Source organism: Mustela nigripes, chromosome 16 (genome assembly GCF_022355385.1).
Source record: "Mustela nigripes isolate SB6536 chromosome 16, MUSNIG.SB6536, whole genome shotgun sequence".
In the NCBI taxonomy this organism is placed as follows: Eukaryota; Metazoa; Chordata; class Mammalia; order Carnivora; family Mustelidae; genus Mustela; species Mustela nigripes.
In genome coordinates, this window is record NC_081572.1 from 23952739 (window position 1) to 23978846 (window position 26108).

At 49.2% G+C, this 26108-nt stretch overlaps 1 protein-coding gene across 1 annotated transcript; it reads right to left on the reverse strand.

Moving 5' to 3' along the window:
- Positions 1–2514: 2514 nt before the first annotated feature.
- TTLL6 (tubulin tyrosine ligase like 6) lies at positions 2515–26108 on the reverse strand. The gene is made up of 13 exons (XM_059378448.1): positions 26024–26108; positions 24995–25113; positions 24723–24853; positions 23039–23195; positions 21981–22124; positions 21215–21300; positions 15226–15451; positions 13733–13908; positions 11364–11552; positions 10275–10449; positions 9036–9305; positions 3848–4214; positions 2515–3361 (listed from the first exon to the last, which is right to left on the reverse strand). The coding sequence occupies exons 2-13, from the start codon at positions 25013–25015 to the stop codon at positions 3075–3077; spliced, it is 2229 nt and encodes a 742-aa protein (XP_059234431.1). The 5' UTR covers positions 25016–25113; positions 26024–26108; the 3' UTR covers positions 2515–3074.

The following is a 26108-nucleotide window of genomic DNA, read 5'->3' on the forward strand; positions in this document are numbered from 1 at the left end:
CAATTAACTTTTATCACCATCCTGTCTAGTAGGTCAGGAGACACTCCTAGATCCACATCCACAGTCACCAGAAACTCATTTTACCTATGCACCATTCACCTTCCTGCATCCTTCTAGCACCAGATGCTATGGTATGGACCATTCAAGAGCGGCCAAGATGGCTGGACAGAGACAAGAAGCGGTAGCGGTTAAGTGCGTGAGTGTAGGATCTCTCAATGCCCTTGTGCAAGTTACTTAACCTCTCTCACCCTTGGCTTTCTCTTTTGAAAAAAGAGAATGACAACAGCACTCACCACACAGGGCTGCTTTGAGGACTGAGAGAAAGTAGGCAAAGCCTTTAGTCCACTGAAAGCAAGTGCGTCTTGCTTCAGTCCCTGCTGGGCTCATCACCATCAACGTGGCATCACCACCATCATCATGCTGGTGGGTCGTCCTCACCAGTGCCACCAACTCACTCGGGTGCCAGGCATCCTGCTTTGGCAAGCTTTTAATCATCTTAAAATCTACAAAATGCGCTATTTATCCCCTAAAACTCAGTTGTTGACAGATCTGGAATCTGAGGCTCGTTGACCGACCTACTGTGAAAGTGGATCCAGAGGAAGGAAGATGAGATTATAGTGATTTAAGGAAAAACATGGAGGAATGTGTCAGGCCTCCTGTCCTCACATGGAGCAAGGTGGAAGAAACATCATGTTCTTTTGTCCAGAACCCATCACTTCTTTGAGGTTGGGGGAGTCATTTACTGTCCCCCAAACCCTGATTCTCTTCTTCTGCAAATTGAGGATAAATCATAATGTCTTCTTGTCAACCTCACAATATTGACCTGAGGATTGCATGACACATGGCACCTCTCCTTGATGTGTGGAAGGTATTACAGCAACCGGGAGAGCCCCTGATCCACAATTTGGACCTTACCTCTTTCTTTCGTTCAACCATTAGTCATTATGCCGAAGCCCTATTCTTATGCCACATCATCTTTCATTTGTACATCAATGCATCGATAGCCAGGCATTGCCCTGTATATAACCAGATTTTATGAGTTTGCCTTGTATGTGTCAGTCCTTTGTGGACTGATTAATTGAGATTTTTAGACGCCATCATTTGACATAAGAGCAGAGGGCCAGCTCTGAGATCTGGTGACCCCATACCAGAGGGCCTGCCTGGTCTTCCTGGCTACCTGCAGAAATAGAAGAGCTATTTACTACGCCCTTAGCTCAAACTGAAGACTATTACAAACACCATTGGAAAGAAAGATGGTATGGTTTGGGCATCAGAACCATGTGACTCAAATCCTTGCTCTGTCACCAACAAGCTATGGGACCTCCCAAAAGTTAGGCGTTAATGTTTTTTGAGCCTCATTTTTTTTTCTTTTCTAAAAGGCACAATGTGATTGGAATGAAATTAGATAAAAAATATATGTAGAAGTGTTCTGGCACCTCTATGGTAGGCTCCCAAAAAAGGGGGTAACTGTTACCATCATTAATATTCATTAAAAAGTTACTGCCTTCAGCCACTGTCCACTACGGTAGTAAAAGTCTATAACAGAAGCCTCCGTGTGACAAACTGCTCTTAGAAATTAGAGCCAAAGAAACAAGTCTTTCCTACAGAACTAGCTACCTATTTATCTTTCCTTTTGAACTTACTTTTACTCACTTAGGAGAAAATATCAAAAACTTCTCTGCCAACAAAATCCCAGAGCTTCTCAGGGAGCCTGAAACCAAGCTGGGCTTTGCTGAAGAATGACACAGACACGATATAATGAGCACTGGGTATTGTATGCAACAGATGAGTAACTGACCTCCACATCTGACACGGACGATACACTCTATGTCAACTAACTGAATTTAAATAAAGTAAGTTAAAAAGAAAAAAAAAAATAGAGGGGTGCCTGGGTGGCTCAGGGGGTTAAGTCCTCTGCCTTTGGCCCGGGTCATGGTCCCAGGGTCCTGGGATCGAGCTCCGCATCAGGCTCTCTGCTCGGTGGGGAGCCTGTTTCCCCTTCTCTCTCTGCCTGTCTCTCTGCCTACTTGTGATCTCTGTCTGTCAAATAAATAAATAAAATCTTAAAAAAAAAAAAAAAGAAAGAAAGAAAGAAAAAATTCCATCTGAAAAAGAAGGACACCTGATGTCAGGGGTTCAAGTAAGTGAGAAGCTCATTTCTAACTCACTATGACCCAAACCTGGTGTTGGGTCACCAATCCCTTAAGTGCCAGTATGGGGACAACTAGGTGGCACAGTCTGGTAAGCCTTCGACTCTGGTTTTTAACTCTCTTTCTCACTAAAATAAATAAATCTTCAAAAAAAAAATTTTTTTTAATTTAGTACTGGAAGATTACAAATCGAAGATGGTAGGGGTGGGTTTGAGCTCCTTAAGGGCAGGCCAATAGGTCAGGCCTGGCTGTCACAGGTTCCTCTGCCCAGGCCTGGGTCTAGATGCAGGACAGTCCTCTGTACCACACCTGAGATGCTTATTCGAGAGACAGATTCCCAGGGCTTCATCTCAAGCCTCTTGCATCAGAACTTTCAGGGAGTGTGACCCAGAAAACTGTAGGCTTAACAAGCACCTCCCCCGCCACTGTGATTCATATTGTCAGGGAAGTTTGGGAAACACCAGGCCCAGTTTTTCTCTGACAGTGGTGAGAAGGGCATCAGAATCGTGGAGAAGCCCTCCTCAAATGCAGATTCCTGGACTCCCCCAGGACCTACTGAATCAGAATTTCCGGAAGCAGGCTGTAGACGTATGCATTTTTACAAGCACCCAAAGTGATGTCTACGGGGCTGATGTTTACCTGTTTGCCCTCCTGCTGCGTGAGCTACCAGTCACAAGGGGGCCGGGTCAAACTGGAGGTCACAGTCTGCTTTAGTAGGAGGGAGGGAGGTCGGTCATAGCAGAATCACATATTGCAAGGGGCTGGGGGGGGGCACGTTTTGATTGAGGTCCATCTGAACTGTTTACTTACCTGGATGTCTTTTATCAATCCAGGCACCCTCCTACTTCCCTGACGTTCCAGAAATACACACCTGCAGTGCTTGCCAGGGAAACAAGCCCATGAAGGGAATACAGGTGGACCCACCTAGTCCCTCTCACATCCTTTTTGGCCAGAGACCAGGTTGCGGCTGTAGGCTTCCTGACACGGGTCTCTTGCGGTGCTGCTGTAGCTCCTGCCAGGCCTCGGATCCAGTCGGGCTGGGGTGGCGACCACCAGCAGGTCGCTGAGGGTCATTTCGTGGCTGGGAGGACTGTGCAGGAGCAGGAGCGAGGACAGACGCAGCTGCCTCTTCTCGCCAGAGCTTCGCAGCTGCCTCTTCTCGCCAGAGCTTCGGCTGCTGAAGCAGCACTCCCAGGGCAGGCAGCGGTTTTCTGGAAAGGCAAAATCATTGGCATCACCCATTTGTAAGGCTGGGCGAGGCGCACATGGCCCGCGGAGGCCGCCTCGCCTCCCGCCGGGGTTCCCTGGCTTCAAGCTAGCTCAAGTTCCTGAATCAGAATCAGCCTCTGCTCCTCTCCTGCCAGAAGCTTCTCTTCCCTGTTTCCCTACTTCGTGCCCTTCCGCTGATTCTGACTCAGCCACATGCCCCTCACCTCAATGACAACCAGCAATCAGGAATCGTCAGACAGGGAGCTTGCCAAAAGCAGTTTATTTTTACCTTTTTTTGTAATTTCATTAAGACCAGAGACTCCCTAAGAATGTGAATGATATCTCCCCCACCAGGCAGGGAAGGGGGTGTCTTCCTAAGGCTGCATTCCCCGACCACCACCCCAGACTGGGCGCTCCTCAAAGACAAGGACTGGTCCTGTTGGGAACCCCTAAGCTCTTGGCACCGGCCTGGCTGGGCTGGCACTCACGTGACTTGTGACTCCGCCCCAGCTTTGGGCTGCCGCAAGCTGGGAACAGGGAGAGCTTCTCCCGAAGTGGGACCTTGGTGAAGAGCTCCGACAGCAGGGGCTGCTTCTGAGTCTCATTCTCCAGTGCCGGCCAGCTTGGCTTCAGACTTCGTGAGAAGCTCTGGGATTTTGCTGGAAGGCAAATTTTGGATATTTTCCCCTGGATGAGGTCTTGCGGGAAGTGATGCTCCTTGTATTTAAAGACCACCTTGTCCATCTCGGGGCTACCGCAGCCAGAGCTGGTTGTCCCGGTCCCACCAGGCAGAGGCTCTGGGGAGTCTGAGACCTGAGTGGTAGGAGCTGGGCACGTTTCTATGGAGGCTAAGGGCTGGAAGAGAAAACAGTCCAACGTGAGATTGTGGAAGCCTGACACGCCTTCCCATTCCTTCTTGATTTAAATAAACAGACTAAGGAGGCCAAGTTCATCAGCAGCAAGAACGATTAGGTTAGAATACTTTCGTAACCAGGAATTGGCTGAACACTAGGGCAGAGGATGGCGAATGTCCATAGAGCTTCCTCTGGTTTTTTGTTTTGGGGGTATTTTTTTTTTAACAAAAGAGAAATTTTATTTATCAAATTTACTTAGTTTTTATTTAAAGATTTTATTTATTTATTTCAGAGAGAGAAGGAACACAAGCATCTGCCTGAGATCCTCCCACTCCCTCTGCCCCACCCTCCGTGTGCATGTGTGCTCTCTTTCTAAAATAAATAAATACATCTTTTAAAAAAAAAAAAGATTTGATGGAGTGCCTGGGTGGCTCAGTGGGTTAAGCCTCTGCCTTTGGCTCAGATCATGATCTCAGGGTTCTGGGATTGAGCCCCGCATCGGGCTCTCTGCTCAGCGGGGAGCCTGCGGCTCCCCCACCTTCTCTGCTTGCTTCTCTGCCTACTTGTGATCTCTGTCTGTCAAATAAATAAATAAAATATTTTTAAAAAAAGATTTGAGCATTTCAATGCATGTAAATTTAATCTTAAAAAAAAAAAGAAAAACAGGCTCAACACGAAAAAGGTCACAGAATGAGATAAATGACCCAATCACATTTAAATAAAGTTTAAATGCATATATTTTTTTTAAAAATACCTACTTTGCTAGGGAAACATATTAACAAAAGATGGTGGATAGGAGAATGGGAGGTGAGCATAGAGATAAGAGGGAAATATAAATAAATGAAAGATGTAAAGTCTTTGAATGAAGCAGGGCTTTTTATTAAATTAACACTACGCATATGAAATACAAAGAAAAACAATAAAAAATTGCTGCTTATTTAAAAAAATCTCTTTGGGGGGCGCCTGGGTGGCTCAGTGGGTTAAAGCCTATGCCTTCGGCCCAGGTCATGATCCCGGGGTCCTGGGATCGAGCCCCACATCGGGCTCTCTGCTCGGCAGGGAGCCTGCTTCCCCTCTCTCTCTGCCTGCCTCTCTGCCTACTTGTGATCTCTGTCTGTCAAATAAATAAATAAAATCTTTTAAAAAATAAAATAAAATAAAAATAAAAAAATAAAAAAATCTCTTTGGAGTTAAGTGATACTACTTTACACTTAGATTAATGAGAGAAGAACAAAGACAGTCTTAAGAAGTTGCAGTAATATTAAAATAACAGCTAATGCTTCCTGAACCCTTTGTGGCAGGTGCCACTCTCTACATTTTCATGTATTCTTCCATTTAATCCTCAAAGCAATCCACTGGCAGGTACTATTATTAAAATTCCGCTTTTTTAGGGGCACCTGGGTAGCTCAGTGGGTTAAAGCCTCTGCCTTCGGCTCAGGTCATGATCTCAGGGTCCTGGGATCGAGCCCCACATCAGGCTCTTTGCTCAGCGGGGAGCCTGCTTCCTCTTCTCTCTCTGCCTACTTGTGATCTCTGTCAAATAAATAAAAATCTTTTTAAAAATTTCCATTTTTATTTATTTGAGAGAATGAGAGAGAGACAGAGAGAGTGCAAGAGCGGGAGGAGGGGCAGAGGGAGAGGGGGAAGCAGACTCCCTGCTGAGTGCAGAGCCTGCCAACAAGGGGCTGGATCCCAGGATCCCAGGATCCTGAAATCCTGACGTACGTTGAAGTCAGACGCTTAACCCACTGAGCCACCCAGGTGCTAAAATTCCAGTTTTTTCCGTTGAGGAAACTGAGGCTTGGGGAGATAAGAGTGACTAGACACAAGTCATAAAGGAGACTCCAGGATCCAAATAGAGGCAACCAGATCGATGCATACTCTTTACTTTTTTCCTTTTTTTCCTTTATTACAGGAAAAAATGCACATGCGCACGCATGACATAGAATTTGCTACCTTAACCATTTTTTAAAAGATTTTATTTATTTGACAGAGAGAGACACAGAGAGAAAGGGAACACAAGCAGGGAGAGTGGGAGAGGGAGAAGCAGGCTTCCCGCTGAGCAGGACCCTGGGATCATGACCTGAGCTGAAGGCAGGCGCTTAACAACTGAGCCACCGAGGTGCCCCATCTACCTTAACCACATTTTTAAAAAAAAGATTTTATTTATTTATTTGACAGACAGAGATCGTGAGTAGGCAGAGAGGCAGGCAGAGAGAGAGGGGGAAGCAGGCTCTCCACACAGAGCCCGATGCAGGGCTCAAACCCAGGACCCTGAGATCATGACCTGAGCCAAAGGCAGAGGTTTAACCCACTGAGCCACCCAGGCGCCCCTACCTTAACCATTTTTAAGTATACAGTAAGTAGCATCAGTAATATCCCCATCACTGTGCAACAGACCTGCAGGGAGACTCCCTGTTGAGTAGGGAGCCTGACCTGGGGCTCGATCCCATACCCATGAGCAAGGACCTGAGCTAAAACCAAGAGTCAGATGTTTAACCAACTGAGCCACCTTGGTGCCACTCAGGTTTTTAAAGATTTGTTTGTTTATTTATTTATTTATTTGAGAAAAAGCAGGAGGATGGGCAGAGGGAGATGGGGAAAGAATCTCAAACAGACTCCACACTGAGGGCAGAGCCCAATGGGGGACTTGACCCCACGACCCCAAGATCACAACCTGAGTGGAAACCAAGAGTCAGGCACTCAACCAAATGGGCCACCCATAAATCCTTCAGCCATTTAAAAAATCAGGTTATCTTTGGTATGAGTTGTAAGAATCCTTTATATATTCTGGATACGAACCCCTTATCAGAGACATAGTTTGAAAGTATTTTCTCCCATTTCATAGGTTGCCTTTTCACTCTGTTGACTGTTCAAGTTTATATAGTCCCACTTACCTACTTTTGCTTTTTTTTAAAGTTTTGTTTCCTTCTTTATTATTTATTATTTAAGTATAATAAATACTTAAATACTTAATAATACTAAATTACTTAAATAAATTTAGGTAATCTCTATATGTAACATGGGACTTGAACTCATGACCCTGAGATCAAGAGCCACACGGTCTTCTGCCTGAACCAGGCAGGCAGCCCAGCTTTTGGTGTGAAATCCAGTGTCATGAAGCTTCAAAGCCTAACCTCTCTCTTTTTTTTTTTTTTTTTAAGATTTTATTTATTTATCCGACAGACAGAGATCACAAGTAGGCAGAGAGGCAGGCAGAGAGAGAGGAGGAAGCAGGCTCCCTGCTGAGCAGAGAGCCCGATGTGGGGCTCGATCCCAGGACCCTGGGATCATGACCCGAGCCAAAGGCAGCAGCCCAACCCACTGAGCCACCCAGGTGCCCCCGAAGCCTAATCTCTTAAAGGTGTTTATGGAACGGTGGTTGTAAACCTATTAATAAGTCATGAAATTAATGTAGTGGGTTGTAACATGTATTTTTATTTATTTATTTTAAAGATTTTATTTATTCATTTGAGAGAGAGAGAGACAGAGAGAACACAAGCAGGGAGAGACGGAGAAGCAGACTTCCCATTGAGCTGGGAGCCTAACGTGGGGTTGGATCCCAGGACCCTGGGATCATGATCTGAGCTGAAGGCAGAGGCTTAGTCAACTGAGCCACCCAGCTGCCCCAGGAACTGGTATTTTTGAAAGAACAGAACAGAACAGAATAAAAAATATCAAAGGAGTCACCATCCGTAGTATGGCTCATCGTTGTTTTAGAAGCTTTTTTCCAGTGTGTGTGTATGGACGGATGAAATGAAACAGATTTCCACTGCAGGCTATGGTTAGGAACTTGAAAAGCATTGCACTCCACCGTATTGTACTTAGGCCTGGCAATGCCCAGCAAGGCCGAACATTTTCCAGGACTTACATACAGTCATCATATAGCCTGACTACAGTAAACACAAAAGGACCCGTTCTAGAGCTGTCAGGACCACATTTATGTGGCACCCTAGTGTCCACAAAGATAGAAAATCAACTGTCACATTCAATTAATGTTCTTGATGTGAACTTTATGGGTGATGTTTGTTTTGATTTCCTCATTGTAAAAGAGTTATAAAGATTGTATACATCTGGTTTTCTGCTTATAAATATCTATAAGTTATTTAGGGCTCCAGGGGAGATCTGAAAGAGTGTTCTCTCCTTCAACAGGTGTCCATACACAAATGGAGTTTGAGAAACACTGTGTAAGGGCATGAGCTGGGTTCGACACTGCCACAAAGCTCAGACTGTGACCTTATTCGGAAACAGGGTCTTTGCAGATATCACGAGGCAGGTGAAAGTGAGGTCATATTGGATCCGGGGGAGCCCTCAGTCCAATGACTGGTGGTGTGCTTACAGGAAGGCCACGTGAAGACCTACAGAAGAGACACTCAACGAGTCCCACTGGAGTCCCAGTGCCACAAGCCAAGGAGCGCCAAGGATTGTTGGCAGCCACCAGAATCTAACAAGAATCAAGGAAGGAAAAGAAGGATCCTCCCTCTAGAGCCTTCAGATGAGGCACGGCCCCACCAACACCTTGTTTTCAGACTTCTAGCCTCCAGAACTGTGAACAAATAAATGCGTGTTTTAAGCTCCCAAGTCCATGGTGATTTGCTCCAGCAGCCAGAGATGAGAACATGCCTAAAGATGGGGTGCAGAAGACGGCCACTGGAAAAGCCCCAAAATTATGGATCCATTCTCCTAGCATGTACGCTCTCGCACAACTTGGACTTCCCAAGTGGGGACACTGAGGCTTAAGTGGCTTGCTCAGAAAGCAAGACTCCTACCACTGCCCCCTGAGTGAGCAGAGCCCTCTGGGGAGGTAGACCGCTCTACTCACCCCTGTGCTGGGAAATATGTTCACTGCAGAGGCAGATTTGACCTCCTCGATTCTGGAGATGGGTTGACTGAGCTCCAGCCCCGGGCAGCTGAGAAGGTTCGAGTGGCTGAGGTCAGGTACAGATGTGTAACGCCTTGCAGCTATAGGCTCGCAAGGAGGAGGGCTGGCCCCTTCTGGGTCAAGGCTGCTGTCTGTCTCATTTGTCTTTGCATCTCTGACACTCAGGAAGAAGTCCGGTGTGCAGGATACCAATGCCATTGGCTGGAGATGCTGGGAAGGAGGAAACCAAACACAGCCCGTGGGAACCCAGCTCTGTCCACTCACAGATTTATCTGCACCAAGGGTAGGTGCCGAGGAGAGGAGGAGGAGATGGAAAGCAATAGGTATCAAAGTCTCTCTAATCTGAGGTTCTTATCCTGGGGTGCAGGGACCCCCTAGAGGGCTCATGGACAGTTTCACAGGATCTTTGAGCTGCTTAAACCTATACATTTAGAACTTTGTATACTTTGTATCTTTGTATACTTTATGGTAAGAGAGTATCATATATTTTATCAGTTTCTTAAAAGACCTATGACCCTAGCAAAGTTACAAAAAAAAAAAAAAAAAACCTAAAAATATCCTGCTGTCATCCTGTCCCTTCTGGTGAGCGTTCGAGAAAAAGGAGATGGACCAAAAAGCCAGTTGAGTCCTTCTCCTGAGCCAGAAGAAATAATGAGGCACAGAAGGTCAATCCAAAGATTCAGACTGTAGAACAACGGGACAGCTGCCCCCCGCCCTGCCACGTCCAGGGCTGGCCCACACTTCGAGCAGAGAGCAGGCTGGAAGGACCTAACTGTGGTCCCTTACCCCACATAAAGGTGAGGGTCCTGCCTCCGTGAAGCCCTTCTCTGCGGCCCCCTCTCTCAGCTGCACCCCTGGCCTGCTAGAGGGGAGCACTCCAGCCCAAACTGGGCTTGGGACCCATGAGTAGAATGGTCCCAGAGCCCGCTCCCTACACGGGGAATCGTGCTCAGCCTCCCAGCTGCTTTTCTTCCTGACGGAGGAGACCAGGACAGAGCAGCGAGAGTCCTCTGAAGGATGCCCGGCACGTCGTGACTTCCTGTGGCCTGGCCCTCGGTCAGCCCCCTTCCTTCAGTGCGTCAGGGCTCTGAGCAGCGGTCTCCTGAGCAGCCCCCCACGGAGCGGCCCCAGCCGGGGAAGGGTGCCGGGCACACACGCTCCCCTCCCAGCGGGGTTTACTTGTTTGAAGGTGAAGGTGGCGGCCTGGGGTTTCTGCTGGGGTCTCTGTCGGCAGCTTTTCGTCCTCTTGCCCCTCGCTTGCTCGCCCGCCGACTCCCCCTGCATCTCCACCTTCTTCTCCTTCACTGGGAAGGACTTTTTCTCCTGCTTCAGCCTCAGGTCCTGGATCAGCTGCCTGTCCAGGTAGAACAGGGAGGGTCGCCGAGGTTAGGGATGGGCTGCAAAAGTGGGCGCTCCCCCACCCCTCCCCAAGGGGTCGCTGATGCTTGGTAAAGAGTGCAGTGTCGTCCCCCCGGGTGTCCAGTCTGCTCAAATGACTACAGGGCCCGACGCAGGAGGTGGGGAGGGGACAGCCGTGCCTCCCACCATACCATTCCCAGTCTGGGGAATAGCATCCAAGGAGTGGACACAGTCAGGGCCTCTGCCCACCTCTTCCACCTTCTCTCTCTCTCTCTCTCTCTCCACTTCCCAGGAGGCCAAATCCCACATGTGGCAGGGGCTGGGAAGAGGGTCTGGGTAGGGGGCCAACCCGAGGAGCCCCTACGTTGGGCCACTTTATATCCTGGGCCTTTCTGGCCAATGATGTAGTGAGAAGAACAGTCACGTGGATCAGGAGATGGGGATCCCAACCCTTCTTTGGTCATCACCATTCTGTGACCCCTTCTGTGCTCCGACCTCCCCATCCATAAAATGAGGTGATGGGTAGGGACTGGACAGGACAGGATGAGTGCCTTCCAGCTCTTAGATTTTACACCTATGTGAATCTAGGAGATAGCTCCCTGGGAATTCTGGAGGAGGGTGCAGGTTCCTGTCTCAGAAACGAGTTTCTTGGCGCATGGGTGGTTCAGTGGTAGAATTCTCGCCTGCCAGAAACGAGTTTCTAGAAGCAGCTACATACTGAACACCCCACACCAACGATGCCTATGATGCCTGGTCCCTGTGAGACTAAAGCAAATGTTTCCCTGACAATTTCTAGGTTGGGGATTGAAGCTCAGAGACCCTCCTCACCATCCTAGGCCCGTCACCCAGAAGGTCAAGCATGACCCAACCCATCCCAACACCCATCCACCTGGCCCGGAGCCCTCCTACCGGGCATACTCCTCCCGAGCCCTGGAGGTAATAGTATTCTGGAAGAGGGAGCTGTTGTCCTGGAAAAACTTCTCATACTTCTCCGAATTCAGAGTAGGATAAATCAGGCGGAACCCCCCACGATTCTCCTGCTCGTACTTCTCAGTTTTCTCCAACTGGACAGCCTGGAAACCCTTGACTTCCTCCATCCTGTGGGGGAACAGAACGCAGGGCTGCCGTAGATTTTCTCGGGATGAAGCCTGGAAGGGACACGCCAAGCCGGACGTCCTGTGGGGCCAGGCCGAGGCCTTGCACACAACAGTGGTCAACCCGTATTTGCTAAATAAACATGTGAACGTTTCCCTGAAAGGAGATCCTAGCCCTCTCAGGACGGCCAATGTCCTAATGCACAGGAAGCTGATCAGAATGGTCAGTCTTTCTGTATGAGACTCTCTCCTCACACAAAAACCCATCTCCCCTTGGCTCAGCTCTGAGGAGGCAGACCGTCATCACCTCCCCATTCACAACCCCTGCAACCCTCCTCTGGAGAACGGCAGCTTGTGTTTGGCTAAATGTGAGGGCCTTTTGGATGCGCTTTTATGAGAACTGTGATGATCTCATTCTCCTTCACAGCCCCTCAGGGAGGTGGAGGTCAGGGAGGGAGGAATGAGAAACCCCTTTCACAGGAGGGAAACCAAGAGCCCTGAGCTACCAGGGCCAATTCATGACCAAGAGAATGACTCAGGGGAGGGCCCCAGCTTCTCCCTGGTGGATGGATGCTGCCTCCTCCTTGAGCAGTGGGGAGAGAGCTGGCCCAGCAGAAGGCATTCTGGAATCCTAAAGAGCATACTCGCTGTGCTCCGGCCCCAGGCCTGCCCCTTCCCAGCAAGGGGACCTTGCACACAAGTTGGTTCCTCTTCCAGAAGCCTGGTCTCCTTAGCTCCAGCGACAGGACCACACAAAAGCCCCTGCTACCGATCTGCCTCAGAGGGAAGATGGAGAGCACAGGCAAAAGTGCTCGGAGAATCTCAGTGTCCTCCCAACACAGAGGCTACTGTCCCAGTTCCCAAAACTCTGGCCCCAAGAATCAGTGGGTTCTGCTCATGTGGGCACAGCAGTTGTTGTGGGATCTGAAAAGAAACAAAGGCATGTCCTCGGCCGGGTTTAGTCTTCAGACACTAGAATCACCCCACAGAATGAAGGCCCCTATTTACAGGCAAATGCTGCCAGGCAGGGAGCTGGGCACACTCGCCCCCGCCAACCCAGGGACTTGTTCCCGTCAACCCAGGGATGCGGGGAGGACGGGGGGTAGGGAATGAGGGGGTAGTGGGGGTGGGTAGTAGGGCTCATGTGTCTTTCCATAAAAATAAAGCAACAGTTTTAATTTTTGATTGGTAATCCCTGAATCTTCCTGTTGTATTAGTAAACTCATACCCATAATGTCTAGTTCTGTCTACAACTTAATCTCTTATTTTTAGGTAAAAAAAAAAAAAAAAAGGCTCAGAGTGAAACTGTGGAAGTTGCCACATTCTGCAAATATAAACTGATTTTCCAAATAGGATTATCATTTGTTAGAACTGACTCCACTCCCCACCAACTCCAAGCAAGATTATTTTTTTAAAACGTAATGACTTTTTAAAATTGAAGTATAATTGATATAGAACAGTCTGTTAGTTTCTCAGGTGTGCAAACACGATTCACTACTTGTATGTATTGGGAAATGAACACCACAATAAGTCTACTTAACATCTGTCAACATACACAGTTAACAAAGTTTTTTTCCAGGGTGCCTGGGTGGCTCAGTAGGTTAAGCATCTGCCTTCGGCTCAGGTCATGATCCCAGGGCTCTGGGATCGAGCCCCGAGTCAGGTTCCCTGCTCACCGTGAAGCCTGCTTCTCCATCAGCCCCTCCCTCTGCTCATGCTCTCTCGTTCTCTCTCAAATAAACAAAATCTTTTTTTAAATTTTTTTTTCTTGTGATGAAAACTTTTAAGATCTTAGCAACTTTCAAATATGCAACACAGCCTTACTAACTATAGTCACCATGCCCTACATTACCTCCCCGTGACTTATTTTATAACTGAAAGTTTGTACCTCTTAAGCCCCTTCACTCATTTTGCCCACTGCCCCCTGCCAGGCAAGACTTTTCACCACCTCTAATACACACTATTGTGCCAGACACTATGATGAACCTTTTATTACACATTATCTCATTTAATTCCACCTTATAGATCACTGGCTCCATTTCACAGAAAGAACACTGAGGCTCAGAGAAGAGACGTACAGGCCATATAACTAGTAGGTTGCTGAGGACCAGGACAACTCAGACTTACTGGGAGCAAGAAAGTCCTAGAGAATGGGGTCCCCAGGGTGAAGGGACACCTCTGTACCTGGTCTCCCGAGAACGACATTGCTGCCGGAATCGCCCCCGTTGTCTCTCCTCCTCCAAGACTTTCTTTTTGTCACAGTTTCCCAGGTTGATCAGGACCAAGGTGTCATAGAGCAGACTGTCTTTCACCTCTTTATCGAGCCAGGAGTCGGTGGAGAAGCTCGGAGAGTGGTTAACCTGTGAGGGCAGCAGGGGGCCGGGCTGTCCGTGTGGAAGCAGAGAGTAAGGCCCACCAGCCACCTCCAGGGAGCTCCCTAAGCCCAGCATGGGGCCTTGGCTACCACACAGGGGTGGGGGGGTAGGGGGAAGCGGGAGAGGGAGTCTGCCCTGGAGGCACTGTGAGGAGAGGAGGAAGCAGAACTTCCTCTAGTTTAACCAGCTTCGATTTCGGTCCTTTCCTCTTGTGAAGCATCAGGGCCACTGTGTCTGGTTTTCCTGCACCTGGTGGGTGCGCTTTCCCATGTACATGGCAAAGCCTTGAGCAGAGGGAAGGGTGCTGTCTAAAGGACCAGCCTTTAGACATAGAGCCTTTAGAGGTGGGGAAGAAACCAGATTGATGTCTTCAGGACCCTCCTCCTTCGGGAGGAGGGAGAGGGCTTGTTCCTGCTCATGGAAAAGACCAGATCATTCAGATGCACTCTGTAACATTTGAAGGTTTTTAGTGATTTCTGAAGGCCTGTGTCCCGTGGCCAATTCCACTCATTGGGTAAGCGCTCCAAACAGCCATATTCTCCTTCCTACCTATATCTGAGAACAAAGGCTGGGAATGGAGGAAAGCCAAGGCCCCAGGAAGGGCACACATGATTCGGGCTCTGCCCTCTAAAGACTCTGACTCTGTGCCAACCGGCCCTAACCGCTGGGACTTGGCACCTGGCTCGGCCAACCCCCATATCCTATAATGCAAACTGACGGGGTTGTTTGAGGGCTGCTGACCTCAGGTGTAATGGGGAAGAGAGATAGCCACCCAGATGCTTTTCTTCCTCCACCAACCACTCTGCCATGGGTCTGGGGGAGGCAGGAAACTCACTGAGTGGTTCCCCATTCATTCCCTTGGCCACAGATACCAGGACCTGAGTGGCCCAAGCCCCTGAGATCCAGGACTGGCTGCTCCTATATGATCTTGAACGCTGCCACCCAGCTTTGAGGAAGAACACCCCCTTTCTGGGAGATGATTCTGCGACAAAAAAATCAAGTTGTCCCTAGAGTCTTTCTTGTTTTCTCTAGAGTCTTTCTGTGCCTGAGTTCAAAGTTTCCAGGTCTGGGTGGACCTCAAGAGGGCACAGGAGCTCTCTAATTCCCGGCCATCTACCCCCCTCTGGTGGCCACTTCTTAGCTCAGAGAGAAGCCCCAGGCAGCCAGCACCACTGGATGAACGGGCATGGCCAGGAAGTTGATTAAAATGACTGGCTGAACCAGAGATGAAGGCATGAACCTGACCCCGGCTGATCCCCAGGAACAGCAGCCAATTTTCACCCCTAACCCCAACCCCTCTACCTCCAGCAGCCAGGGCTTGAGTTTGTGGTCCAACAAAATGTCGAAGCCCAGGATTTCAAAGCAGGCGCTGTTGAGGGTGTGGTTGGGGAAGCAGGTGTGGTAGTTATGCTTGATGATGGGGTGGGCGGAGATGATGGTCTTGATGATGACGTCCTCCATGTCTCTCCAGATCTGCTCCATGTTGTAGCCATGGGTCTCCATGTACATGTTGAAGGTGGAGAGCTTCCTGGAAGGAAACCACAGGCCGTGAGGCGAGGCAGCCCACCTTCTGGTCATCTGAGGCCATCTCCTGCTGGAAACCAGAAACTTCTGGAGAAGTTAAGACCCCAGAGGTAATGGGGACAGACGCCCAGGACCCAGGGTGACAACTAGGGCTATGACAGCTCAGGAGGGGGCTTCAGGAACCTCTATAGCCCAGAAGTGCATGCAGATAATGACACAGAAGACCTGGCATGGGCACTGTCCCTGTGACCCGGAAAACACATGGGAGGCTGGGGCAGGGACTGGGTATTCGAGGTGGAAAGCTTAATGGATGGGTGAATAAAAAATATTTAAAAAAAAAAAAAACACCCTACATCATGGTTTTGTTTTGATGGCAAATATTTTGCAAACTTTGGTGGTCATTAGAAACTCACAGGGAGCCTTTTAAGAACACCCACCAATCCCTGGGTCCCCCCCACCAGCCATCTGACGGGATTCTGGGAGGCACCAAAGACACGGAAACTTTGCTTGAGGACTATTCGCAGAGAAAAGGCAGCCCCGGGGCATTTCCACAGATAGGGTTACCAACTGTCCCAGCAAACCAGGATGGTCCCAATTGTTTAGATAAAGAAGATGGGGTGTGTATCTACAACGGAATATGATGCAGCCATCCAAAAAATGGAATCTTACCATTTGTAACCATGTGGATGGAACTAGAGGGTATTATGCTAAGCAAACTAAGCCAATCAGAGGAAGACAATTATCCCGTGATCTCACTCATGGGTGGAATTTGAGAAACAAAACAGAGAGAATTTAAGAAACAAAACAAAAAATAGGGAAAGGAAGGGAAAAATAAAATAAAACAAAATCAGAGAGGGAGGCAAACTGTAAGAGACTCTTAACTACAGGAAATAAACTGAGGGTTGCTGGAGGGGATGTGGGTAGGGGGATGGGGTAACTGGGTGACGGGTATTAAGGAGGGCACGGGATGGAATGAGCACTGGGTGTTAGACGCAACAATGAGTCGCTGACCTCTACCTCTGAAACTAATGATACAGTATACTTTAACTACTTGGATTTAAATAAACTAAAATTTAAAAAAAATAATAAATTAAAAAAAAAAGAACTGAAAGTCTCACATCATGGGAAACCCCTTACGCAGAGGCAAACTGAGGTGGCTTGTCACCCTATTACAGAGATCGGAGAATGTCTACGGTTCATGAGGAAACATGTGAAGGGCTGCTCTGGTCAGCTCTGAGCTGGGCGCTACAGAAAAGAGGCAAAGCGGAGGGTCTGAGAGACAAGGGTGGGGACACAGACACGCCCCCACACACAGGCAGGCGCGTGCGCACGGAGAGTTGAAATGGGAAGTGAGAAAGGGAGAGGAAGAGAGGCAGGGGCATAAAGAGTAAAGAAGAGAGACTAAGACAAGAGATGTGGCTCACAAGGTTGTTCAAAGAGCTCACTGGACCCCAGCCAGCGGAGTCAAAAAGAAGGAAACAGGAATGTACACTTGCTGAGGGCCTGCTGTCTATGAAAAGGTCGGGAAATGAGAGAACCCCAAGAAACCACCCCCAGGGTCATGGGAAGCCTAAGGACCATTTCGAGGGTCAACTCACATAGGAAACAACCAAGGTTGCATTTATTTAAAGATACATTAGCAAAGGCCACTCGATACAGAGGCCCACTGCCTCTACTTGCCAATGCCAGGGAAGTGTGCCACATAAATGAATTTTCCAGATCGCTTGAAGCCAAGCCATTCAAGTGCAAAATAAAAATGTATTTAATTTGCCTAATTGGGAAATAAATTTTCCCAAAATAGATTATACACTTCCCTGCCTTCGTATAACAGACACTGCAAATCATAACATAACCTCTTCTTGATGACTCAGGCACATCACAATGAGCGTACATTACTGTATAATTTCCTAATGCCCCATGGTTGCCAATTCAATTGAACACATCAGCCATGTGCCAGGAGCCGCGGAAGATGCAGAGGACGTGGTCTCTGACCCCCAAGCCCTGCCAGATTTCCAGTTGTTCTGTCTTCCCCTTCACTGTTCCTGCTGAGTGCATGACTGGTTGGGGGGGGCTACTGGGGGACGCAGTTGGCCTCCTGCTGGGGACGGGGGAACTGGGGACAGGTGAGACAGTCAACAAGAGAAGCAGATCGCCTCAGAAGATGGGGAAGAAGAAGAGAGAAAAGGTGAGGGGCGCCAGGGTGGCTTAGTGGGTTAAGCTTTGGCTCAGGTCATGATCTCAGGGTCCTGGGATTGAACCCCGTGTCAAGCTCTCTGCTCATCAGGGAGCCTGTTTCCCCCCCCCTCTCTCTCTCTCTCTGCCTGCTTCTCGGCCTAATTGTGGTCTCTCTGTCAAATAAATTAATAAAATCTTAAAAAAAAAAAAAGAAAGAAAGAAAGAAAAAGAAGAAGAGGAGGAGGAGGAAAGGTGAAAAGAAAAGGGAGGCACAGAAGAAAAGGAGGACTCTGCCTGTCCCATGGGAAGTGCTCAGAAGGCCAGGAAGCCACTCTCACCTTCAGAGAGCTTAAACATAATGGAGAACACATGAAAACGTGTGCACCAAGCCAAAGCAGTCATGGGCTATGGTTGATGTTGACCAGAGCGTGGTAGGAGTCCAGAGATGGGAAGGTTCCTGCGGAACCTTCAGATCCACGGGCTCGTCCTCAGAGATGGACCCCCGGTTCTCTCATCTGATTATCAAGTGAGCAGAGACTCACGGAGAAGACGGGCGGCACAGCAGCTCTGTGGCTGGACCAGGACCTACAGCCAGATCAGAGAAGGCAACATGGAAGCCTAGCAAGCCAGAAGGGCCTTCAAGGATGTTCTCTCATGTATTCTGTTGGAGCTGAACAAAGATGGAGAAGCGGGAATGGGCAAGACCTATATACAGAATGTGAGCCAGAGTGTCCTGGCGGATAACCACAGAGGGGACGGACAGACAGCGCGCCCTAGTGGTGAAGGGTAGACACTCCGGCGTTTTCATGGCGGTTCTATCACCTCCTGGCTGTGGGACCTTGGGCAAGTTATTTAACCCTTTATGCTGCAGAATTCTAATATGCAAAATCGTGCTGATGATAATTCTTAGAGTGTCGTTATGAGGATTAGAGGGGATGAGGTGTGTGTATTTCTTAGAATAGTGCCCGGCCCCTAGCAAGCCCTCAACAAATAGAAAGCTCACTACCCGTGTAGCAGGACAACAATGGAAAGTGGTGTCTGGTCACATTACAGTAGATTGAGCAGAAGAGTTTGAACTTGATGCTCTAGGCACCTGGGAGCCACAGTGATGTGGAAGTAAGCAGCAGAGAAGTCCCCCCCTTACTCAGAGAAGGTATGTTCTAAGACCCCCCAGAGGATGCCAGAACCCATCCATGGGTAGTACCCAAGTCTACAGGTACTGGTTTTTCCTATACATACACAACTATAATAAAGGTTAATTTGTAAATGAGACAGAGTAAGCGATTCATAATAAAAACTAAAAATAGAAAAATTACAACATTACACCGTAATGAAAGTAATGTGAATATTGTCTCTCTCTCTCTCAGGCTCTCAAAATAGCTTCCTGGGCTGTACTCCCCTTTCTTATGAGGATGATGTGAGATGACGAGACGCCTACCTGGTCAGATGAATGAGGACAACACAGGCACGTGACCTAGCATTAGGCTACCATTGACCTTCTGACGATGCATCAGAAGGAAGACCATCCATTACCGGACCTCAGTTAACCGTAGCCAGTGATACAGAACACAGAATAAGGACTACAGAATATTCACAGCATCTCCCCGCGTGGGGGTTTTTGCTTCTGAGCTCATTCATACATGTCCTCTCAATAGGTCCTTAACAGCATGTCTGAGGCTGGCCAGCCAGGATTGTACGTTTCTGTCATTCTAGAGATGAGAAAATGGAGGCACAGAGAGATCGAAGCCTGGATTTAGGGAGGAGGGCAGGGAGGCCAAGCAGCCGTCAGGTCTGAGGCTGAAGGGAGGCCTGGGTCTGGTGGAAAGGAAGGGACACGGGGACATCTGCAGGAGGAACGTTCAGGATTCAACTATGGAGATGACATCAAACTCTCTAACCTTGCTGGTCAGGAGGCAGAGAAGAGGAGCTGGGCAGGGGAGCCAGTTTGGAAGGCTGGGCTGGGAGCAAGGAGCAAGAAAACGCTGAGTTGGGGGCAACAGATGTCGGGGTGCACCGAGGAGGGATGAGCCTGGAGCTCAGGGAGAAGGGGCAGCGTGGAGGCTAGGGGAGTGGAGCAGAGGGGCAAGGCCTTGCCTGGTGGGGAGGGGGCAGAGGAGAGGGAAAAGAGGAGGAAGGGGGGGTGGGCGTCACAGAACAATACTGCACACTCTCCCCTGAGCCTTGGCCCCCTAACACCCCATCCATCGTGGCCTGAGAGTCCAAAGCCTGTCGCTGGGAGGTCTTCTTGTAAGAGGAGGGGAAAAGGGGGACCTTAGGTTACATGCCTTCCGAGGAAAAATCACAGTAAACACCAGCAGTGTCCCTGCAGCCATCACGGGTCCTCTGAGCCTCACAATGATCCTGGGGGGGGCGGTGAAGAAGCGGCGGTTCAGAGAGAGGAAGAGACGGACCCACGCGTGTCCTGCTGGTGAGAGTCAGAGCCAGGCCTAAGAGCCAGGCCTCGCTGAGTATTGACTCTTGGCTGACCTGGTGCCCAGGGTCCAGGTGGGGAGCCAAGGAGGCGGGACAGCTTCGGGCACCCTCTGAAACAGCGGAGACTGCCCCTCCAAGCAGGTTTCAGCTGGCGATTTTCCATTTGCTTTTTGGAACTCTGCCACCAGGGGAGTTGTGAAATTTCACGTGCCTCTCTGATGCTTTGAAGCCAAACAGACTGTGTGTTTACCAGGCCTTTGAAGCCCGGGGCAGGGAACGGAGCCGCACCTTGCAATCCGACAGACCTGCCTTCTCCCCCGGCTCTAGAATTTACGACCGTGTGACCTTGGGCAGCTTAACCTCTCAGAGACTCAGTTTCCTTGTCTGTGAAATGGAGATGGTACCTAACTCATGGTTCTGCACCTAAAAAGAGCCGATTACGATGCCTCGGTCATAGAAGAGAGAAGATGCAAAGGTGGAAAACATGTGCAGAGCCCCCGGCATGGGCCGCCAACACAGTAGGCCTTAGTCCATACTGCCTTGCCTTCCCCTTGGGCCTGGCCCATGTTCACTTCCTCCAGTCCCCCCTTTTGCCTAAAAGTCGAATGAGACAGGATCAGACAACAACGTGAAAGTGATAACTGGGAAGACACGCATTCCTCGCCTTCCCCCCACTTCTGGGGAATCTCAAAGCCAGCCAGCCACGGCCAGGCCACAGCAGGCATCATGACCTATCACTCGAGAATCTCTGTTGGAGCATCACCCTGGGAAACCACAGGCCAAAGGAACAATGGCTTGACATTGACATGTCCCTCTCCCTTGGCCAACTAGCAATGGATAAATATCAATTGGTTTGGAAATGTCAGAAGGGCCCGGTGTCATAAATGCATGCTTTGGTGTGTATGTGGTGAGTGTGTGTGTGTGGGTGTGTGTGTATCCAGCTGGGGATGTTTATCTCTCCTCCTCCCAACCTCCTAGGTTTACGATGTAGCCTTCTTTTAATGATTAACAGCCAGAGGGCAGAGAATAAGGAGGCAAAGGAATATTTGCTGAGCCCAGGTGACCCAAGATGGAAACACTAATGTGGACGGACGGACAGGCAGGATCTGAACTCTGAGTGTAGCAGGGCAAGAAGACAAAAGTGAGGCAGCCTCCTTACCTCTTGCTTCCGGTGTGAGCATCTTGAATGAAATTGGAACTGTGCTTATTAATGGAATAATTAGTCAGGTGCATGCAGATATCGTCCTGGGGAAAGAGACACAAGTCTGTGTCATCAGGAGGTAGGGCAGGCCTCCTACTTCTTCTCTGTGCCCTCCCCTGTGGCCTCTGGGGCTTAAAGAGAAGGAAAAGAGAGGGACCGCCTTGGGGCCTAAACTGGTAAAACAGGAAGTAATATGGTAGCCTTCAGCCTGGGGTAGAAGAGAGTCTAGCTACTCGCAAGATTGAGGGTTCACTGCCCAAGGGACATTTCAGGAATCCTGGGGGGTCAAAGAGTGAAGGATGGGAGTGGGGGAGAGACGGGGGTTCGCCCATGACCTTCTCTCCTCACGCATCAGAGATCTGAGGCACCGGCTTTGCAGAAGGGAGACCTGGCCACGAGTCGCAGCCTCATCTCTTCCCAGTTCTTGACTTTGGACAAGTTCCTCAAACTCTTTTTTGAGTTTTCATGAGGAAATGAAAAAGAGTTTTCATGAGGAAATGAAGATGAGCTTTCATTTCCTCATCTGTAAAATGGAGATCATAATCTCTGCTTCTGAGGGCTCCTGAGAGGGCTAAAGGAAAGGACATCTGGACGTCCGCAACCTGGCACATAGTAAGTGTTCAACAAATGACGGCCACATCCACAGTGCCTGGAGAATGTGGACTGAAGTGGGATTTTTCATCCCGCTAAGGAAGAGGGGGCAGGGCCTATCCCTGGAGCTCACCACGTTGTCTGGGCTGGGGTGGCAGTAGGAGCTGGTGGCGAAGCGTGCCAGGCCTTCGTTGTACACAAAAATCCTGAGAGGGTCACAGGAGGTCATCAGCACATAAATCCGTAGGTCAAACTTGAACCCATCAATGATAAAGGGCTGCAAGGAGGGAAGAGAAGGCATAGAAGCCTCAGACTTGAAGATTAGTACCTTGGCTTGGTTTTGCCTGGTACTACAGAATACAGTTTGGGCTGAGGGGAAGAAGACAAGGGGACTTGACCTGTGGGAGTCACTAAACCCCGCTGTGCCTCGGTTTCCTACAGCACAAGTAACCACCTCCCAGAGATCTCTGGGCAACCAAGCAAAGTAACATTAAAAAGTTCTGTGATGGGGCGCCTGGGTGGCTCAGTGGGTGAAGTCTGCCTTTGGCTCAGGTCATGATGCCAGGGTCATGGGATCGAGCCCTGCACTGGGCTTTCTACTCAGTGAGGACCATGCTTCTCCCTCTCCCTCTGCTGCTCCCCCACTCTCTCTCTCTTTCTCAAATAAATAAGTAATTTTTTTTTTAGAAAAATTAAAAGTCCCGTGATGAAGGACATGTTATCACCATCTAGGGCTGTGTTACATGGCAGTTCGGCAAGAGAGTGTTCCTGCAGAGCTAACCAGCCCTTCCCAGTCCATGCACACTTCCAGAGGGCTCCCTCCCTGCGGTGGGCTCTGCCACTATGACCTCTGACCACCAGCCACAGAGCAAACCCGGTTACCATGATCCCTCCAGGACTACTGCCTTCTCCCAAATGAAGTTGGGCATCCACAGGCCAACAGTGTCCTCCAGGGGTCATCTGCTAGAGGCGACAGGCCCAGCCAAGTAAGGCCAGACCAGCTACAAGGGTACAAGGGTGACTGATGCTCTGGGCCAGACACATGTCACATCCCTGTTAGAAGGCCTGGTCTGACAACTTTCAAGGCTAAAGACAGGATATGGCTTTGCCCCCGTCACCTCATTTCCCATGGTGTGGCAGAGCTAGAAGGTTGCTGTGGGCGAGAAAGAAATGATCACCATGAAGAAGTACCTTTGAAATATAGAGTTGACAGATCATATCTTCGCCTGGCTTGATATCTTTCACCGTCCGGGTGATGAATATACCTCTCCCTTGGCAGCCCGAATCCGGCTTACAAATGAATGTCTTATTTTTTCTTGACCTGCTGTAGTTCTGCAAATCTCCCCAGCTACCAGAGCAGCAGGGAGGGAATGAGAGACACCTTTAGCGGGGGGAGCAGTGAAAAGGAACACTAGGTCTTTATTAAAACAAAACCAGTAACAACAACAAGAAACCACTAAAGCTATCTAATGCGGCAAAACTCTAGAGTCAACAGACACATGTTGGGAGATCTGGCAATAGAAGAGACAGCCATGCACGCACACATGTGGCGGAGAGAGGGTGGGCTTTGGAGGAAACTCAGGCCTGGATTTAAACCCAGGTGACGCCACTCACCAGCCGTGTCACCCTGTGCAAGGACTTGACCTCTTTAAGCCTCACTTCCATCATCTACACACTGAGGATGAGGACACCTGTCTTGTCTGGAGGTTAATCACGTCACAGAATGCAGGCAAGTTTTCTGATACATGCGACATGCACCATGAAGGTAGCTGTGACCCAAGGATTTTGGCTTTCTGGGTTTGCAGATAAGAGATGTGGAGTTCAGCCCGGACAGGTTGTATGACCTTGGATCAACCAGTCTCCTCCCCTGCTCTAGGCTTCAGGTCTTCCCAGGGAACACCTCCACTCCAGCCAGAGTATCATGGCACAACTACTCTCCTTGAACACACCCTGAAGACACTATCTTCAGAAGAAAGAAACCAACTTAATGCATTCTGAATCTCAGTCTTGCTACACTTCTTGTCTTGCATTGCAACTCATCAGCATGGTGACCACTGGCGAACTCACTTCAAGGCAGTGTTCCTCAGTGGCCACTAAAATCTGGAGGTGCCCGTTGGTCTGAAAGCAAACATATTTCCTTCTAAGTTGCTACTAAGTCTTGAAAGTTGTTCCGGACAAGCTAGGGAAGTCTGGGGATCCTGGAGCTCTTGGTTTGGAAAAGTACTGGGCATAGAGGACAGAGTGGGATTCTCACCATGTGAAAAGAATTCCAGTGGCAATGCCTCTCTGTCCCCTTGTCCTTATCCCGAAGACCAGACCCGGGTCACGTCTGTGTCATCTCACCTTTGCTCTGTTTCTTGGTGGTGGGGCCCAGAGCATTTTCTGTACTAATGCCTGGATGCCCGATTTTAAGATGGATAAAGTGAGAAAGGAGACAGGGAAAGGTTGGCTGCCATTCCTGATCCTGCCAGAGACCAGAGGTCAGGCGTCCCTCCCTGCTCCTAATCTGGGCACTAACCACTACCCAACTCCATCCAGAAGTGCTCACAGTCCTTAAAAATTCAGAAACTGCACAGTTAAAAGGTTGGAACAAGTTCAAAATCAACAGTTTTCAGGGTCAGAACAAATTCTCATCCCAACTGCAGGTGCAGGATCCAAGGCACCCAGCCCTGAAATGTCATCTCATTTTTTATAGCAGAGCCTGGTGTTCTGTTCTCTCAACCTTGGACACACCCTTTATGCCTTCTCTTCCTGAAAAGGAGAGAGAGACGGGGAGATCCTTTGGGAAGAGAAAGCAGCACTGGGGAATCTGGAACAAGAGGGAAACGTAAATTGGGGGTGGGTAGTGTGGAAGGGAATACAGGTGGGCGCTCACTCGGCAGGAAGACACCAGGTCCTAGGGAAAAAGTGGAAATCCTTAGGGAACAGCTTCAACATACGGCTCATATTCCTGGCCAGCAAGTCCTTGCGGCAGATTTCACTCATCCCTGGGAAGTGATTGATTTTCTGCAAAGGAAGCCAGAATTCATGAACAATGGCGTCCACCGGAGTACCCATGAGATGCCCTCAGGGGACAGTCCTAAAATTGGGGGCCCACTGGGTAGATACCAGACTTATACTGAGGACCGGCTCTGCCCCGGATAATACCTGGTAACTTTTCATTTCCATCACCCTCTCCAGCGACACCGAGTAGTCCGTCCAGTAGAGAGTCCAGTCATTGGTCTCTCCTCCTTCTCGAAGGCCATATCGCTGAGCTGCCCTGCGCACTGCCACGGAGTTGGAAAAAGGAAGGCCTGTTAGCCCAGGGAGTGGGGGAGGAGCATGGGGTAGGGAGGTTATGTTTCTCGTTTCTCTGAGACGGTGTGCTGGAGAGAGATGCCTCAGCTCGTTGAGCCTGGAAGCCATCTTGCCTGGTCTGAACGCACCATTGCCAAGAAAGGAACAACAAGAGCCATTGAGGCATTCGGCCAATACCCAGTGAGCCCCACAGAAGGCTCTCTGGGAAGAATGTTTTACCCGCCCTGGCTTCCCCTTGCCAGGAAGTAGGCTTCTGGCTCTCCTCCAAACACCAAGCACAGAATGTTCAGGGAATATAAACTAATCCTTAACATCAGTCAGAGCCAAGCTTAATTAGGAAGGTAAACTGACAGGAAAAAAAAAGTATACGATGCATTTCAAAATCACATATATGCTATCGCATCCTTCTTCCCCTGTCCCTGTTAGCATTGGTAACACAATTCAAATGCCTTCAAGGGCCTGAGAGAGAAGAAGTGCCAGTGACCCAGGGGAGTCAGCACCAGCCTAAAACATTCAAACTTGAAATAGGTCGAATGAATACTCTGTTCCACAACTCAGTGTAGGTCTGTAGGTCGTCTTCTGTCTGTGGACTGCCAGTCTCTAACTCGTGCTCTAACAAGAAGCAACAGCTGTCTTCTCTACAATCAGATTCCCAAATCACCCTGGAGAGGAGCTATACACACACACCACTGGGGCCAAACCCCCTATTTCCTTGGAATGAGATCCCCAACTTCCTCAAATAGTTAATTGAGGACAGAGACAATGGGATGTAGAAACACCCCCATTTCATTCTCAAGAATACACAAGAATGACCCTTCCCAACCCTTTGGGGTAATCCACTGGGTCCCCATCGTGGATCCCTTGAACGCAGGTGCTCACCGCTCTCATACCGGCAGGTGGAGAGATTGATCACCAATCATCTGGAAAAGAGAAAAAAAAGAAAGCAAGACAGAGACAGACACGC